Consider the following 16664-nt stretch of genomic DNA (forward strand, 5'->3'; position numbering starts at 1 on the left):
TCAGCCTGCCACAGGAGGCCTCTGGGAGATGCAGCAGCAGCTGCAGCAGCATCATTCTGGCTCTCCCGGTTGTAGCTGCCATCTTTCTTCCTAATGAACTGGTGGACTTATGAGAAAAAGAAACCAATGCTCCTTCCAGAATAAGGCTTCACTGGCTTTCCTAATTGCGATGGAGCCTATACACCAGGCTTCCCCAGAGGGGGACAGAAAGAAATCACATGTACCAAGATTCTTCCCCTGCTGTAAACCCCTCCCAAGCTCTCCGTGGCATTTATGTGCCTTCCCGTTTGAGCCCGAATACAAGTGAACACGTCATGTTCCTCCTGAATCAGATGTTTCTGGACTTGGTGATGCTCATTTATGAGGGGACCCCTTGAGTTAGAGCAAGTCTACCAAGAAAGCCTTATGATTTCCGTAATGATAAGGTGCCTTCTGTGACTTTGAGGATGGTTTGCTCTTTAGGATACACACGGAAACAACTGGAGAGAAACCTGCTCCTGGGAGCTCCCTGATGCTGCTGCTCCACAGGAACTGGGCTCATGCCAGCTCTGGAATGAGCCTGAAAGGGTGGACTGACAAAGGGGGAATCTTTTCGGTAGGGAGGGAATTTGCCGCAGAGCAAACTTTTGCTTCCAATTTAGTGATGCCCCATTTCTACTGAGCTTGCTGGATCCCCAGGATGTTCCGCTAGGTGAATCTCCAAGTCAGACATCTCACATTTTCTGAGGGCATAGTAAGTGTCACCCAGTTTGAGATTCAGGGTAGGGCAGGCTGTGTCCTGTCAAAATGTTGCTCGATTGGAGCCAGCTCACAAGGTCAGAAAGAGAGAAAGTCATTGATACAGGAGTTGTCCCCATCAGTCAAAACAGGTTAGGTGTGAAAGACTGGAAGGCATTCGTTCCTCTTTCCCACCTCCCCTCCAATTTTCCCTTCTGAAAATCTTTCTCCTTCTCTACCATCAGTGCCCATTGTCCAAGGATGGCATCCCATACCCCCATGGCCAGTGTGTGCTGCGACATTGTGGGTCCAGCTATTGGATTAAGGAGATAAAGCCAAGTTCAGAATGTGCGTAGCTAAAAGCACAGCCTGAAGCTTCCTTGACAGAGGAGATTAAGCAGAAGAAGGTTGGTGGAGGGGGTCCATCTCTTGGATCCAGTGTGGCACAGGGATTAAAATGTGGACTGGGACCAGGGAGACCCAGTTTCTAGTCCCAACACATTCATGAAATCTCCTGGGCACTTTCAGCCAGCCGGTCACTCTTAGCCTAACCTACCTCACAGGGTTCTTCTTGTCAGGGTAAAGGGACATGGAGAAGCAGGCCAACTGCCCTGCTTTCTTAATTCATGGAAAATATTTGGGAGAAGGATGCTGTGTGGTGGTGGTGGTGGTGATGTGCTCTACTGAGAAATTTAATCAGAGCATTCTTCAGTAAAATCTAGGAGACCAGATGGTCAGCCTGGCTGCATGGAAATGGCTGGCCTGGTATGACAGCTTGCAGCAGCAGTAGTTGCCACGTCCTAGCCCAGAGTCTGGTGTCATGGAAGTACTCTGAAAAGAGCTTGCATCTAAGTGGGCTTCCTTTCTCCCCTCTGTCCCCTGCCTTCTGTCTCTCAGCCAACTGCATTAATGAATACCTATCCAGACTATTCATCACAGCGCAAAAATGGGAGCACCGTGGATAAAGCTGGGGGTCTTAGGCTCACAGCCACAAAGACTTCAGGGTCTCCTTCCCACAGTGCCTCTGGGAAAGAGATGAATATGAACCCTCTATTCACTAGAGTCTCTTTCATATGCTTTCACACAGATCCCAGCAACTGCCAGTGCTGAGACAGTTCAGACACCCCAGTGGCACAGCTCTGCAGGTGGCTGGATACAGTCAGAATCCCAAAATCTCTATTTGAGAAGAGGAAATAAAACTCGTGTTCATGGAAAAGATCAAGTGTCCAGACCATCTGAGGCTTTATTGTATTCCCCAATGTTCCCTGCGGATCCATACTCACAATAATTCCTTCATTACTGGGCAGGCAGAGCAAACTCTGCTGCAAAGCTTCAATACCATTACATGGCATTTATAGGTACGAAGGTACAGGGCAATTCATGACAGAATGCAGAGATTACAATAAGTGGCTGAGGTCATCACATACAGAACAGATAAAGGAATGTCCATCAATCATACAGTAACAATGAGATTACAATATTTCTAATTGCAGTGTATTGACCCTTTAGTTCAGTAACTTGAACCCATCTCCAGGTCTGCTTAGACATGGAAATTCAAGCTACTGGGAGATTATGCATGAACTCCCGCTTATCTAGACTTTAGACATTCTGAGTGACCAGGGTACATGAAGCCCTCTGGGCTATGAAGATACAAATTCCAACAATGATTATTTTACAATTGTGAAGATGTACAGCGTAAATCTGGACTTAATGGCTTGTGTGCCATTTTAAACGGTGACAGCTTGGTTTTGAGAAGGAAGACAGGATTTGATCCCACAATGCAAAAGCATACAGAAGTAATGCTTTTCAGACAGGATTTATAAAAATTTTCCCAACAATCCTCCCTTTGTCACTAGCTTCACTATGTGACACAAACAAGCGAGTCAGTTTGGACAAACCTTGTTCCAAGGTTTTTTTCCAGAAAACAGCTTCCATCTCAAAACTAATCTAGCGTGAGAAGAATGTTATTGCATACAATGGGGACTTGTGTATTTGCTGAGAGTTCAATTCAAATGGTAGAAAAAATGGGAAACAATTGGAAAAGCAGCAAAAAGAAGGAAGAAAGTCCAAAACACATGATATGCAACCCCATTGCTAGTAGTCCTCCTGGGAAACTCCATGCTGATTTTGGCCCCCTTTGGCTTCAAAGAACTCAGTGCCAGCCAGCTCTCATCCTCATCTGCTCCCGCACCTCTTTCCAGTTTTGCTGCTCAATTTTGAGGCCTGGTTCCTTTGCTCCCTAGGCCACCTCTGACCCATTGCAGCCTTAAGAATTTCATCCTCGTCTGGGCTGAGGCCCTCACGGTGATGAATATCCTGTCTGTTGCCACCATCCCTTCTGGTCAGCAAACTTGGTGCTTTGCAAGGTGGGAGCAGTGTGAGGTATAGCAATGGCCTGATGTCCAGTTCAGTCATTTGTCTTGCCCTTTTAGGCAATTCTTTGAGATTTCATTGTCTAGGCTTCACTCAAGCTTCTTAGCTGTAAACGTTGCATCTCATGGTTGTCCTGGTTAGTTCTTTCTTTGTGGATGATGCAATAGAGCAAGAAAGAACACAGAAATGCATTCCCATCAGCACTGCAGTTTCTGGAGCCAGGGCGTAGCATGGGACATGGAGGTCTTTTCCTTCCAGGGCTGTGGAGAAAAGGAGTCTTTTTTCCTTTCCTTTCCTTTTCTGGGGTGCCAGCATGGCTGTTTGGTCCCATCTGGGGTGCCAGCATGGCTGTTTGGTTCCTAGAAATTTGCAGCTCAAAAAAAAAAAAAAAAAAAAAAAATTAAGAGGAAAAAGGCGTTACATTTCTTCACAGAAGCTGTTTATAGGCAGTGGCAGAGAGATCCAAATGAGTTTGGAGAGAAACCTCAAGATGCAAATTCTGTGTCCTTTTTAAGTGTCTTTAGCACAGTCTCAGGACGAAAATGCCTGGGTTGCTGAAATCAATCCAACCAATGCCAAAATGCACACAAAAGAAACCCTTTGTTGAACTGGTGTTGCACAAACCTGTTGCTTGCCTTGGCTAAAGAGAAATGTGCTTTCTGCTGGACTTTGGACAATGAGAACAGTTTTACACAATTTCTTATTACACAGATTGTACTCTTCCACATAGATACAAAATGCACCAACCCATTGTTAACACAAACAAACTTGAACTAACACACATTTCATCTAACAATCAATGCTTGCACATTTAGATGATCATATGAGTGCTTATGTTCATGGAAAGAAGTATTGAGAACTTGCCATTTTAGCTGCCCACATCGTTGGGCGGGCAAATGGGCTCAGTCCCCAACAAACATTAGGCTAGTGTAAAAAAAATTTTCTTTTAGCACCATCAATAACAGCAGCAACAACAGCAACAATATCACTATCATTATCATTTTCTGTTTTAATGCTGGTAATGTTAACACATCCCAAAAATTCTTTAGCTTGTGAATATCTGGGACTGATCAGAAATATTTGGGAACATTGCAAAAGGAAAAAGGAAACAACCTTTTTGTTGAACTCAAAAGGGAAAAGCAGCCTCATAGATTTGAAAAGAAATTCTTCCCACTGCATGCGTGTGCCCAAACACATACACAGCCCCAGAGTTTCATCCATTCCCTCCCATTCATTAAGTTGCAACATAGCAACAACAAAATGGTATACTCGGAATTCAGAACTTTTTAAGACCCAGATCCATGTTGCATAGGAAAATGGAAGTTATTGGAGAGGGAAAACTCTTGATGGTGTTGGAAGAGAGGCCCGTATAAGCCTTGTTTAAACCTCAGGATAAAAAAACAAAACAAAAAGAAAAACAAAGTGTAACTCAGGGATCCATTTGAAAATGTCAAACTATGGATGTTTCTTTCCCTCGCCCCTGGCTATGGGGTAAAAGCAGACAGAAAGAATTGGAGGTCCTCATTTAGTCAAATTCATTCACATTGTAGCTAGCTAATCTCTTTTGAAATTTACCGCTTGACAAGAAGTAGCTATTTGTTATACTTTACTCAGGGTCTCAGACTTCCTGAATGCAATACAAGAACTTAGGATAGCCCAAAAATATATATCTAAGTATTTTATTTATTTATTTATTTATTAAAACAATTCTATGCCTCCCCATTCGCCGAAGCCTCATGGCGGCTCGCAACATAAAATTAAAATACTAGAAATAACAATATGAAATAAGTTGTCCTGGCCAGATAAAATAAGCAAATAATGTTAAAAATTAAAATGATGCTTAAATAAAAAGGTCTTCGCCTGGCACCGAAAAACAAATAACGACGGCGCCAGGCGGACTTCCCTGGGGAGCATATTCCATAGATTGGGCGCCACCGCAGAGAAAGCCCTCCTCCAAGTACCTACCCTCCTAATTTCTTTCATGGAGGGTTCCTGGAGAAGGGCCTGTCCCGCAGATCTCAAGGGGCATGTGGGTGTATATGGATGTAAGCGCTCTTTCAGGTAACCAGGACCCAAGCTGATTAGGGCTTTATAGGTCATAACCAACACCTTGAATTGGGCCCGGACTTCAATGGGAAGCCAGTGAAGCTGACGGAAGACTGGAGTCATGCGAATATAATGCCCAGTCCCCGTCAGCAGCCTGGCAGCTCTATTTTGAACCAATTGAAGTACCCGGACCGTCTTCAAGGGTAGCCCCATGTAGAGCGCGTTACAGACGTCAAGGCAGGAAGTCACCAGCACGTGTGTCACTGTCACTAGGCAGTCGTATTCCAGGTAGGGGCACAGCTGATGAATCTGCCGAAGCTGAAGGAAAGCGCTCCTCGCCAGTGATGTCACCTGAGCTTCCAAAGAAAGCTCTGGGTCGACCCGGAGATGGATCCACGCCTCTGGAAATTACTCCACTGATACGTCAAAATCGGCTTGGGAGATAGTGTAATCTTACTGTCTGTATGGTTGACTGACATTCCTGTATCTTTTCTCCACATGCTGATCACCGAACTTTATTGTAATACATGTATTCTGTCCTTAATGACTCTGTATTGGTGTACGTGACAGAGAGTATAAAAACTGCTGTTAGATGAATTAAAGCTTTGCAGTGAGTTCATCTCTGCTAGCCCAGTAATTGCATTATTGTGAGTCAACTGTGGGAACCTGGGATAGACAATAAAGATGCGGAGGTTCATAACGATTGATCTTTCCTACGACCCCGAGTTTTATTTCCTCTTCTCAAATTGAGATTCCGGGATTCTGACAATGGCTGACCCAAATCATTGCTCACAACATTGCTTTTTGGAAGGATTCCCTTCCTTTAAAAAAAAATCCCCTAGTTCCTCATTGAGAGTGCTTAAGGGTCTTTGTTTTAACCCAAACTTTCCCAGGCAGAATTTTTCATGAGGCAATACAAGCTTTGAACACTCAAAGAACCTCAAATGCCTTGCCTCAGTTACACAACATTTTCTTCTTCTTCTTCTTCTTCTTCTTCTTCTTCTTCTTCTTCTTCTTTTTAAGACACCAAGATTTCTTTTGAGAGTTTTCTGGATCAAGACTTCTTTTGAGAACTAGTGCAAGCCCTCCTCCAATCTGTGGCTGCAAGCGGAGCTGCTTCCCAAAGTACTTTGAACTCTGCACATGCTCAGAGGCTTTGTATGTGCTGCTTCTGCAGCACTCACATTGTGGTGGTATCTTCCTGCCAGAGCATCCCCCCTTCTCTTGGCCCTGTGGAATAGCCAAGCCCACAGAGTCAAGAAATCCTAATTTTCCTGCAGAAATTCCCCCTGAATTCAGTTGGCCAGACCAAACCCAGAGAAGAGGCTGCAGTTACTGTCTCTTTCAATAATGGGAGTGCTCTTAGCAAGGTAGACCATTCCTCCTTTTTTTCATTTCTTATTCTTGTCTTTACTCCAAAAGTTACACATTTCTTTCCATTTTTTTCCAGTAGAAAAAGTACCAAAGCACCATTTACCAAAAACTCTTAAAATTCTCTCACACCAAGCACCATGCACCCCTTGAATGAAGGAATTCCTGTAACTCTCATTCTCACATGGCATACACACAACATCCAGAAAAAAAACATTTTTCCTTTTTCAAAGTTCACATTCCAAACAGTTGCAAGTTCAAGAGGGGGAGAAAAACCAGCCAATTTGGGCAGAAATATTTATCAATGGTTAACTGTAATCTGTCTTTCCCTGATTTTACACTCTGCCCCGTTGAACAATTGCTAAACACAACAATTCAAATTTCCAAGATTTACCAGCACAATGTCCGCAATATAAAACCCTTTTCTTTATCTCTCTAGGAATCCTTTTCAGGATTCCTACTGAGTATTCTCAACAGTGTATACTTTTTTTGTTTTTTCATCTTTCATCAGCCCATCAGCATCCCCTCCTGGAATTTCAAATGCCATTATTTAATCTAACACGAAAATCTTCCTACCTAGGAGGGCTGTAAGGCAGATGGAAGAGGCTGGAATACTTGCAAGACATTGAAACAGTGTTCCCAGTTTCTGACAAGGAAAGGACCTGCATAAATATGTTTCTATATAACCCCTCTTTCTTACAGTACTTTCACACAAGATAAGCTTATTGAGGATGTCCAGACAACTGGGTAGGACCTGTGTTTGTAAGCCCCATTCAAAGGACACACAGCTCCTTACTTCCCAGTTCTAGCTCATATAGAATGAATGGGCAAGGGAAAATCTCACACACACATTCCCTGATCACCACCTTTTTCCCAGCCTGACTCAGCCATGCTTGGGCTTAGGCAAATGATCTCATGAACCTTCCTCAATCAAAGCCAGGTTCACACATTCTCATCTGAGGGGCAAAAACACCCATCCACGCCCTTGCTTTCAACTGTGACCTGAAGAGGACAGATTGGTGCGGCTCCGTGGGGAACGTCTATTTCCTGAAGAACCCCCAAACCCACTCTGGGCTATGCTTACCTCCCAGAAAGGGGAACACTTTAAAATACAAACAGACAAGACAGATAACACAGACAGCAACAATGAACACAATACTTTCATAAACAGTGAACATAAAACTCTACACAAACTCCAGGGCAAACATATACTCACACGTGTAGATCTTTCCTGGTGCACCAATACCACATTAGCTAGCTTTTTTTTCTCCTCCACCAGCTTGGACCAAACAACCCTGATTCCATCTCCTAAGGATGTATTTCTACCAAATGCTTTTTCAAGAGGTGTAGCCAATTCCAATCAAATGAGCCGTCTGGGGCCAATTTAGATTGGAATCTCTGAGTTAGGTTTGACCATGCTGTTTTAAATCAAAATAGCAAGCTCTTCCTTCCACAACAACCCTGCAGGTGCCGCCCATGGCCATCCACACCACCCTGCATTTTGCTGCAGTGGTGTCCATGGGGTAGGAAGCCGAGATTCTGAAACCCCCATGCTTCATGGGTGTCCACAATCAAAGCCAACATGCAATGAGGTTCAAAACCAGTTCTGATTACATTGACCCACCTGCCAAATGGAAGAGATGGCGAGTATCTGTGCTCTCTTAGTGGAGAGAATTTTCTGCCAAATGAACCGTCTCTCCTGCCCGGGATAAAGGGCCAAATACCCACGATCCCACCTTCATCGCCAATTTGTCAGAATCCCGGACTCTCAAATTGAGAAGAGGAAATAAAACTCGGGTTGTGGGAAAGATCAAGCGTCCACACCATCTGAGGTTGTGTTGAATTACCCAGGTTCCCCATGGGTCCATACTCACGATAATGAATGCATTACCAGGCAGGCAGAGGTAAACTGTGCTGCAAAGCTTCAATACCATTACAGGGCATTTATACGTACACAGGTACAGGGCAATTGATGACAGAAGGCAGAGATTACAATAAGATTTTGAGGTCATCACATACAGAATAGATAAAGGAATGTCAGTCAATCACACAGTAACAATGAGATTACAATATTTCTAATTGCAGTGTATTGACCCTTTAGTTCAGTAACTTGAACCCATCTCCAGGTCTGCTTAAACATGTAAATTCAAGCTACTGGGAAACTATGCATCAACTCATGTTTTTATAGACTCCAGACAGTCTGAGTGACCAGGGCACATGAAGCCCTCTGGGCTAGGAAGTTATGAATTCCAAAAATGATTATTTAACCATTGTGAAGATATACAGCGTAAATTTGGACTAAATGGCCTGTGTTCTGTATCTTACAGCTAAAGGTGAGAGAAATAAGCGGCTGAATGCCATTTTAAACAGTGACAGCTTGGTTTTGAGGAGAAACACAGGATTTGATCCCACAATGCACCCGAAGTAATGCTTTTCAGACAGGATTTATCCAAAGTTTCCCAACAATACTCTGGATCACCAACTCAGAATGAGGAAGAAGCAGGTGGGGAAAAGTCCTCTGGACTGTAATTCAAGAGATAGAATGTGTTGAGTTTACACAGACTAATGAGTAAGAAAAGAATATTCTTGTCTTAGGTACAGTTCAACATGGAATTAGTCTGTAGTTTTCACCATGAGATGCTCCTTTGTGTTCAGATCAGGCCTTAGAAGAATAATGTAGCATTTGGGGAGGAAGATGCAGGCCAGCAGCCCAGCACTGGAGGCCATGATAGAGAAGATCTGCACAGCCACCATGTACTTGCCCCTTGTGCTCAGGTAGGTGGGCACAAAAGAGACCCAGACGCTGCAGAAGACCAGCATGCTGAAGGTGATTAGCTTGGCCTCATTGAAGGACCCAGGCAGCTTCCTGGCCAGGAAGGCCACCGTGAAACAGATGGCTGCCAGGAAGCCCATGTAGCCAAGGGTAGTGTAGAACATGGCCACAGAGCCTTCGTTGCACTGCAAGACGATCTGCCCAGGCTGGGTGTGCTTGTCTGCATCAGGGAATGGGGGAGAGGTGGCCAGCCATGCGGTGCAGAGGAGAACCTGGACACCAGAACAGGAGGTGACAATGGAGTTGGCCAGGCTCTTCCCCAGCCATGCCCTGACCCTGTTTCCTGGCTTGGTGGCCAGGAAGGCCAGCACCACCATGATTGTTTTGGCCAGCAAAGCTGAGACAGCAACTGAGAAGATGATGCCAAAGACCGTTTGCTGGAGAAAGCAAGTCACCTCGCTTGGCCGGCCAATAAACAGGAAAGAGGACATGAATGAAAACAGGAGGGAGACAAGGAGAATGTAGGAGAGGTCCTGGTTGTTGGCTTTGACAATGGGAGTTTCTAGGAATTTGGTGAAGAGCACCAACACACAGCTTGTGATGAATGACAAAAACAGGGCAATGGATGCAAGGACAATTGCCAATGGTTCTTCATAGGTGAGGAATGTTATGGGCTTTGGGATGCATCGATTCTGACCCTTGTTTGGATGCAGATCTTCCAGACACTTGGTGCAATGGGCTGCATCTGAAAGAAACAAGAATGATGTCTCTCCTACTTCCTTGGCAATCATCCCATCACATACACGGAGCCAGTGTGATTGCAAGGAAATAAGCATCAAGCACTGTGCATAGTCAGGCCTGCTGGGCTTGGGCATTCTTCCAGACCAACAGCCCACATTTTCCTTTTAATTATGTCACTAAGTGAAATGTTGGACAGGGGAGGAGAACTTGGCGCATTTGCATTCTTAGAAAGTTGCCAAGTACTGTAGCTCCTTCTTTCTAAGGGAAATAGCAAGTCAATGATTCACAGCCAGTAAGAATTTGTAGAGTGCTCCATAGATGCAGAGGAGAAAGCATAGGCCATGATTCCACAGACAGAGAGGAAGAAAAAAACTGCTGATTGGAACACTAATGTGCTCCCTCTCTGCTTTCCCCCAACCTGGATTACTGATATGGGAACAGTGCACTTTGCCTGTCTGATGTTTGAGCCAGACTTCCCATGCTGATTCCCCCAGATGGATCTCCCTCTCCTCACCCACATCCAGGATGCTTCCAGCTGTTCCTCAGTCTGTGTTCAGCCAGCGTCAGAGTAAGAGGAGCTTCACCACACAGCAGAGACCTTAAATTTGACAGTCATGCCAGGGGATGGAAGGATGCTAACTGCCATGAACCCTGTAAACATGTTCCCTTCTGAATCCCAAATGCCTTTGGAGGACTAACGTTTGGACATTTGGAGCACCTGTACGTGACCAATTATAATACCAAGCCTGGGAAAGATATGACTTGGATCTGACCAAGGATCTGCAAATTTTGTCCCCTGAATCTTGCGCATGTGGTTTCAAAAGCTAGTTTGCAGGAGAAACTGGTTTGATACCCCCACTCGTTCCCATCCTGCATTTGGTCATGGAATTATTCCTTCTGCAACCTCTGCAGCCCCTTTCTCAAGCCCTCCTCCAAGGCCTCAGGAGTACCAAGATGAAGACCATCATTTTCAGAGAGTGTTAAAGCAGTGTTAGATGCTCATCCTTGCTTCCAAATAAATAGAAGAAAGGCCCACTGGATCTGGCCAAGTGTCTGTCCCCTCACAAACAGCTGTCTGTCTTCCAAGGTTATAGATTGTGACCTACTAGTAAAATTATGGATATTCCAAGGAAGGCAACACATTTACCGAAGCATTAAAAAGAATCCTTCCCCAGAACATGTCTGAGTGAGTTCTTGTTTCTCTTTCCCAGGACTGCCTACTCCTCCACACTCACTGACCTTCCTGAATGGAGATGGTCCCTTCCGCACAGGAAGCACAGTCATAGCAACAAATGGGCTTTCCTTCCTGGGGCACCTTGAAGAATCCTGGATGACAGCTCTCCACGCACCTGGACTGGGGGAGAGGCTGAGTATAGAGAGAAGGAGCATCAAGGGGGATGGTTAGGGCTGTTGAAGCTGCAGACCAGGGAGACAAGCTGGCATGAAAGAGAGGAGAGGGCCTCCAGGATTTCCATGGTGCCTGTAAGTGAACCTCATCCTATGAAGCTTTAGCAGGTTGATATTCCCTCAAATCTGGTGCATTGCTCTTATTCACTACGCCTCTTCCATCTAATGATAGTGAAGAGACGGGTAGTGAATTCAGTGACAGGAAAGGAGTGGTTTTCTTCACCTGATTTTACCATCAGGGCCACTCAATGGGATCTTGGTCAATGGGGAACATGGGGACTGAAGGTACGCAAAGGAAATCTGCCAGAGTAATTCAGAGGTCCTTCTCTTGGAGCCCTCTTTGAAGGAAAGTTGGAGGATAGCTCCTTGGAGAAGGGCCTTTTCAGTGGGGGCACCCCAACTATGCACCATGCTCCCCAGGGAGATTCACCTGGCGCCATCCCTTTATTCTTTTCGGAGTCATGCAAAGACCTTTTTACTTTCCCAATACTTTAACAGTTAATTGGTTTTATCCTTGATTGTGCCATCGTTTATTGGATGCAGTGTGTTGTGTGTTGTTTGCTGTATATGATTGCTTTGGTTGTTTTTTGTAAACCGTCTGGAAAATAAATTCACCAATGGAAATGCCACATAGCGTTGACCTGCACTCAAGAGGATTATGAGGGTGAAATGTGAGTTGTGTTTCTCGCTTGCTTTTTTCCCTAGTCTGTCTCTCTGCTTCTTTTCTTTCTCCACTGCTTCCTTTGTGCTGAATTTAACCTGGAAGCAGTTAGGGTGGGCAGCCCATCGAGTGTCAAATCTGATGTCATCGATCTGGGACACATGATTTTGGTGGTGGGAATGTGGGGCACATGGGTTTAGTGGTGGGAACCCATCAGCTTCCTACGGCTCAGCGAGTGTGCTGCGTTTCCACCCAACACTTGCCAGAAATTCTGCCTCACACTGTTGTGGCACCAGAGGAACCCTTCTTCCTTGCACACGACTCACAGTCCATGTATGTACTGCATGTGATTTGGAAGAAGTTGCAAAGCACACAGCTGGGGTTCAGCGCATGCTCATGGGCTTCATTTCAGGTCAGCTAGGCCAGCTTTCAAAGGCAACACTAGCCATGAACTGAAATCCTCAGGCGGGAGAGGGATGGGTTCAGCAGAACTTCCTCACAAACTATACGGTCTAGTACCCTTTGATAGCTTCCTGCTCTGAGAATTTGTCTGGTCCTTTTACAAGTTTTCACATTGGTTGCCCTCAGGCCATCGTGTGGACCCTTCCCAGCCATGAAGTCCAAGGGTGCTGTCCAGCCCTCCTGGAGAACCACGTCCAAGAAGGCTGACTTAGTGCCACTTCCACTTCTTAGAGATTATGTGAAGGTGATAACCACACTGCAGAAAGGAAGGCGTTGCTTTCCCCACCTTGTTCCTCCTGTTTGGCCACTCGAGGGCATTGTGGTCGATGGTCAGCCTGAAGTCTGCAGACCCCTGTCTCTTGCAACTCCCAAACTTCACAGTGATGATGGACTCATTGGGAAACTTCACCCAGTTGAGGAGGTCGAAGTTGGCTGACAAGTTTCCATTCTCATCCAAATATACTCCATTGATGAGGGAGGTGTTGTAAAATTGGGGGTTCCTCAGGAAAGGGTGGAACTGCAATGGGAAAGCAAACAGAAGAGTGGGAAGCAAGGAAGCCTTTCATTATCCCTTGGCACCTGGTTGAACATTCATTAGTGACTGCCTTTGAAAATGGGTTGGAAGCTGCAACTTTTCAAAACCAGGGGGCCAGACGAGAAGCTGCAGGCGGCACACAGAACCCCGTGTCTTGACCACGTGCCTCCCATCTAGAACAACTGCTGCTGCTGCTCATGGCTTGGGACTGCCATCCCTGGGGCAAGACAGCTCTTGGCATCTCAGATATTCCTTCATGTACCACCTCTAAAGGAGGTTGAAAGGGTGGCTTCTTGGCACCCAGGGATTTGGTGGCTTGCAGCAGCAACTTCTAAGTTTGCATGCACTGATCTTGTGGGTCCTGGTGTTTTGCTGTCCACAATTTGGGCTGCTTGACACTTTTCAGTGTTAATTGTTCTACAGTAGAGTGAGCTGAGCAGCTGCATGATGGCAAGACCAACCCGCAGAATCTGGGCAAAGATGGACCTGCTCTCCAGGACAGCGGATCATGAAATGTGCATGTTATCAACGTCGCTTCACGTGGTGAGTCATGGGAGAGTGGAGCTCGCGTTCCCCACTTGGCCATGAGGCTCACGGGGTGACTTCTGCTCCTTTCACTCACTCTGAACCCATCTATCTCACAGGGATGTGACTGCGAGGATAAAATGGGGCTGCGTGACTTGGACTGACTTACGAGAGGGAAAAGACAAGGAAAAGACTAAATGGAAATATTCCATTTAGTGCACACATGAAATATTACTATGACAGCAACAATTCCTTGTTGCTGGCAATGTATGGGAACTGGATGCTCTAGAAAGAAGAAATGAATATTTTTTTTCAATTAATAGTTAAATGTATGAATTAAAAAGGTGATAAGAAAAATAACTGTGAGAGAATTAGACTTTTCTGCCCAAAGCCACAAATTCTGTAAGTTCCCAGAAAAACGTGCTCCTGGAACAAGTATTTTCTCCACTGAAGTTGAAAGATTCTCCTCCAGATATAGGCACAAGCACTTGAGAAATTTCAAGACACTGGTATTAAGGGATGTTTCACCCTGCGTACAACATCTCCCAGGAGGGACTCCAGTGACTTGCATGCCTGGTTTGGCGAGAATCACACACTCTCAGGATAAGGATCAGTTGTGGGTGTGTTCTTACTGAAGGGCTGTTGCTGAAATGGGGATGACATTGTCTGAACTCACCCATGCTAAGAAATCGAGCTGCTAATTTATGGAGAGCACCCAGAGCATGTTGGCAGTTGACATCAACACATTGTTCCTGACTCACAAACTTTGCTTTGGTTGTGTGGCTACATTCAGACAACACGATAACCTGTATTTCAACAACCAGTCTTGAGCTTGGTGCCTTGATTCAGGGAAGGATCAGGAGGAAGGGACACTGCAGAGAGGGCAGGTAGGGATGCACCAGTGATGGACTACAGTGAGTTGAGCTTGGTCCTCAAAGGCTGGGATGTAGAGGGCAACAGAAAGGCACCAAACAGAGTAGTTGGCTTGTGAAAAGCTAAGACCAGCCCTCACTGCTGCACTTGTCAATTGCCTGCAATTGTGATACTTCTGTCCAGCAGGGACATTTGAAAGGGGAAAGGAAATACCTGCCATGGCTGAAGGTCCAGCCTGCCTCTACCCAATGCAGCCCTCCTCTGTGTGCCGGACGAATGCGCCGCATCCAGAGCATGCGCCACAGCCTGGATACTGTGGTACATGAAGTAGCTGTCCTGAGCCAGGATACCCTCAGTGGTCTTCTGAGGCAGAGCCTGCATGTTCTCCTTCTGTCGGCATCTCGTCCGACCCTTCACAGACAGAGCGTGCTTTAAATACGAGCAGTGAAATGGCCGGAAACCCTGACGTTTCATAGTCGAGTCAATGGATGGAACTTCATCATAATTAACCCTCTTAGTTGTCTGCAGAAGGAAGGAAAACAATCCATGGATGTGTTCAAAAGACAGTGAGCTGAACCTCAAGGACTTGAAGACATCCCACAAAGCTGTTATGATCCAGACGATTCCTGAAACCGGCTTCTTTATCAACTTAAATGCTAGATGTATAACATGGATTCCAGTCATGAAGGACTTAGTCTCTGCAAAATACACAAATGCATTTATGTTTGCACAATCGGTGAAGGAAACAAATTTCCATTTCAGATTTTCCCCGTTTATTCCTGCGAGGCTTTGTGACCAAGCGACACAAATGCCATTCCGCATGAGCTCAGGCGGCAAGGTCCTCAAGAACCATTCTCCATGGTTGCTGTCTGGAGCAACGAGGCCAACCATCGTCCATCTGAAATGCAGCAGCACCTTGACAATCGCTGGGTATTGGACTCCTTCCTCTGGGACCATCCGGTAGAAAAACGGGAACTGAGTTTTATCATTCAGAACCTGAGAAGCAAAAGCAAAAGTGACCTGGCAAAGGAGGAAGAGATGGTTAGTTTGGCATTTTTCAGAACAAAATTAAAATTCTTCATTGAGAATTCTGGAATATGTCAAGAATACAAGCGTAGAATATCATGGTGGAATGCATTTCCAGGCTACATAGACAGAAGCTCATCCAGAGTCTGGTGTCCTGTTAGGGATGCAGACAAGCTGAAAAGGAGCCAGAGGAGGGAAACATGGAGCATCTGGGAACTGGAAAGAAACCCATGTGAGGAGAGACTGAAGGAACTGGGCATGTGCAGCCTGGAGAAGAGGAGAACATTCTCCAAGGGCTCAAAAGACTGTCACAAAGAGGAGGGCCAGGATCACTTCTCAATCATCCCAGAGTGTGGAACATGGAAAAATGGCTTCAAGCAACAGGCAGCCAGGTGCAGGATAGACAGCAGAGGAAATTTCCTGACTGTTATAGTGGAACGACAAAGGAATGCACAACCTGGGGAGGTGTTTGGCTCTCCTCCTCTGAGGGCATGCAAGATGCACCTGGACAGCCATCCGAGAGGGATGGTTTCAGTGGGAGTCCTGCACTGAGCAGGTGTTGGACCTGATGGCCCTCTGACCCCTTCCAGCTCTATGATTCTTTGCCTGTATGAAAATACTGAATAATGAATATTCCACAAAATATGAATCATTCCCTGCAACTTCATCACTTAATTTCCTTTTCCAGATGATATGTGATGTGGCGGAGAAACAGAATTCAGAATAGGTCACACATGATTCTTAGGAGTGACCAAGAAGTGCAAAAGAATATTTTACCCCATAGCTGTTATCGCTCAGCGGTCCCCTGGCTTTCCCAGCTATTGTATTGTTCCCACATGGCAGAAGGATCTTACTTTCCCCAGACCAGTGTTGCCCCCACTTCTGGTCAGGAGCTTTTCTTAACCAATCCATTATATATTGCAGCCCTCCTATTTGTTCTTCAGTGGAGAAAGCTCACCTTTATGGTTTTTCCTCTAAGGATGACCCCAAATAGAGTAAGGTTCAAACTGTAACCTTCTCCATGGTTACCTGTGGGACTTTGTAGATGCCCATGATGGTGGAAATCTGCATTGAGAAGTCAGATCCAGCTCCTTCCAGAATGACCAGTGGGTGATTCTGCTTTCCGCAGTTGTAATTGGGAACATTTCCCTGCC

General features: G+C 45.6%; 1 protein-coding gene and 1 long non-coding RNA gene across 2 annotated transcripts; one reads left to right on the top strand and one right to left on the bottom strand.

Moving 5' to 3' along the window:
- The first annotated feature begins 1147 nt into the window (after window positions 1-1147).
- LOC123020206 lies at window positions 1148-5585 on the top strand. Its single transcript, XR_006414032.1, has 3 exons — window positions 1148-1157; window positions 5092-5096; window positions 5524-5585. It is a non-coding gene; the product is annotated as an uncharacterized LOC123020206 (long non-coding RNA).
- Window positions 5586-9120: 3535 nt separating this feature from the next.
- LOC123020208 (vomeronasal type-2 receptor 26-like) lies at window positions 9121-10206 on the bottom strand. The gene has a single exon (XM_044423645.1). It carries the CDS (start codon window positions 10153-10155, stop codon window positions 9121-9123), a length of 1035 nt encoding a protein of 344 aa, XP_044279580.1. The 5' UTR covers window positions 10156-10206.
- Between the last annotated feature and the right edge of the window lie 6458 nt (window positions 10207-16664).

Source organism: Varanus komodoensis, unplaced genomic scaffold, assembly GCF_004798865.1.
Source record: "Varanus komodoensis strain SLA01 unplaced genomic scaffold, ASM479886v1 scaffold144, whole genome shotgun sequence".
Lineage (NCBI taxonomy): Eukaryota > Metazoa > Chordata > Lepidosauria > Squamata > Varanidae > Varanus > Varanus komodoensis.

Coding starts and splice junctions, on each gene's coding strand:
- LOC123020208 (XM_044423645.1), bottom strand. CDS start 10,155: ATGCCCAAGCCCAGCAGGCCTGACTATGCACAGTGCTTGATGCTTATT.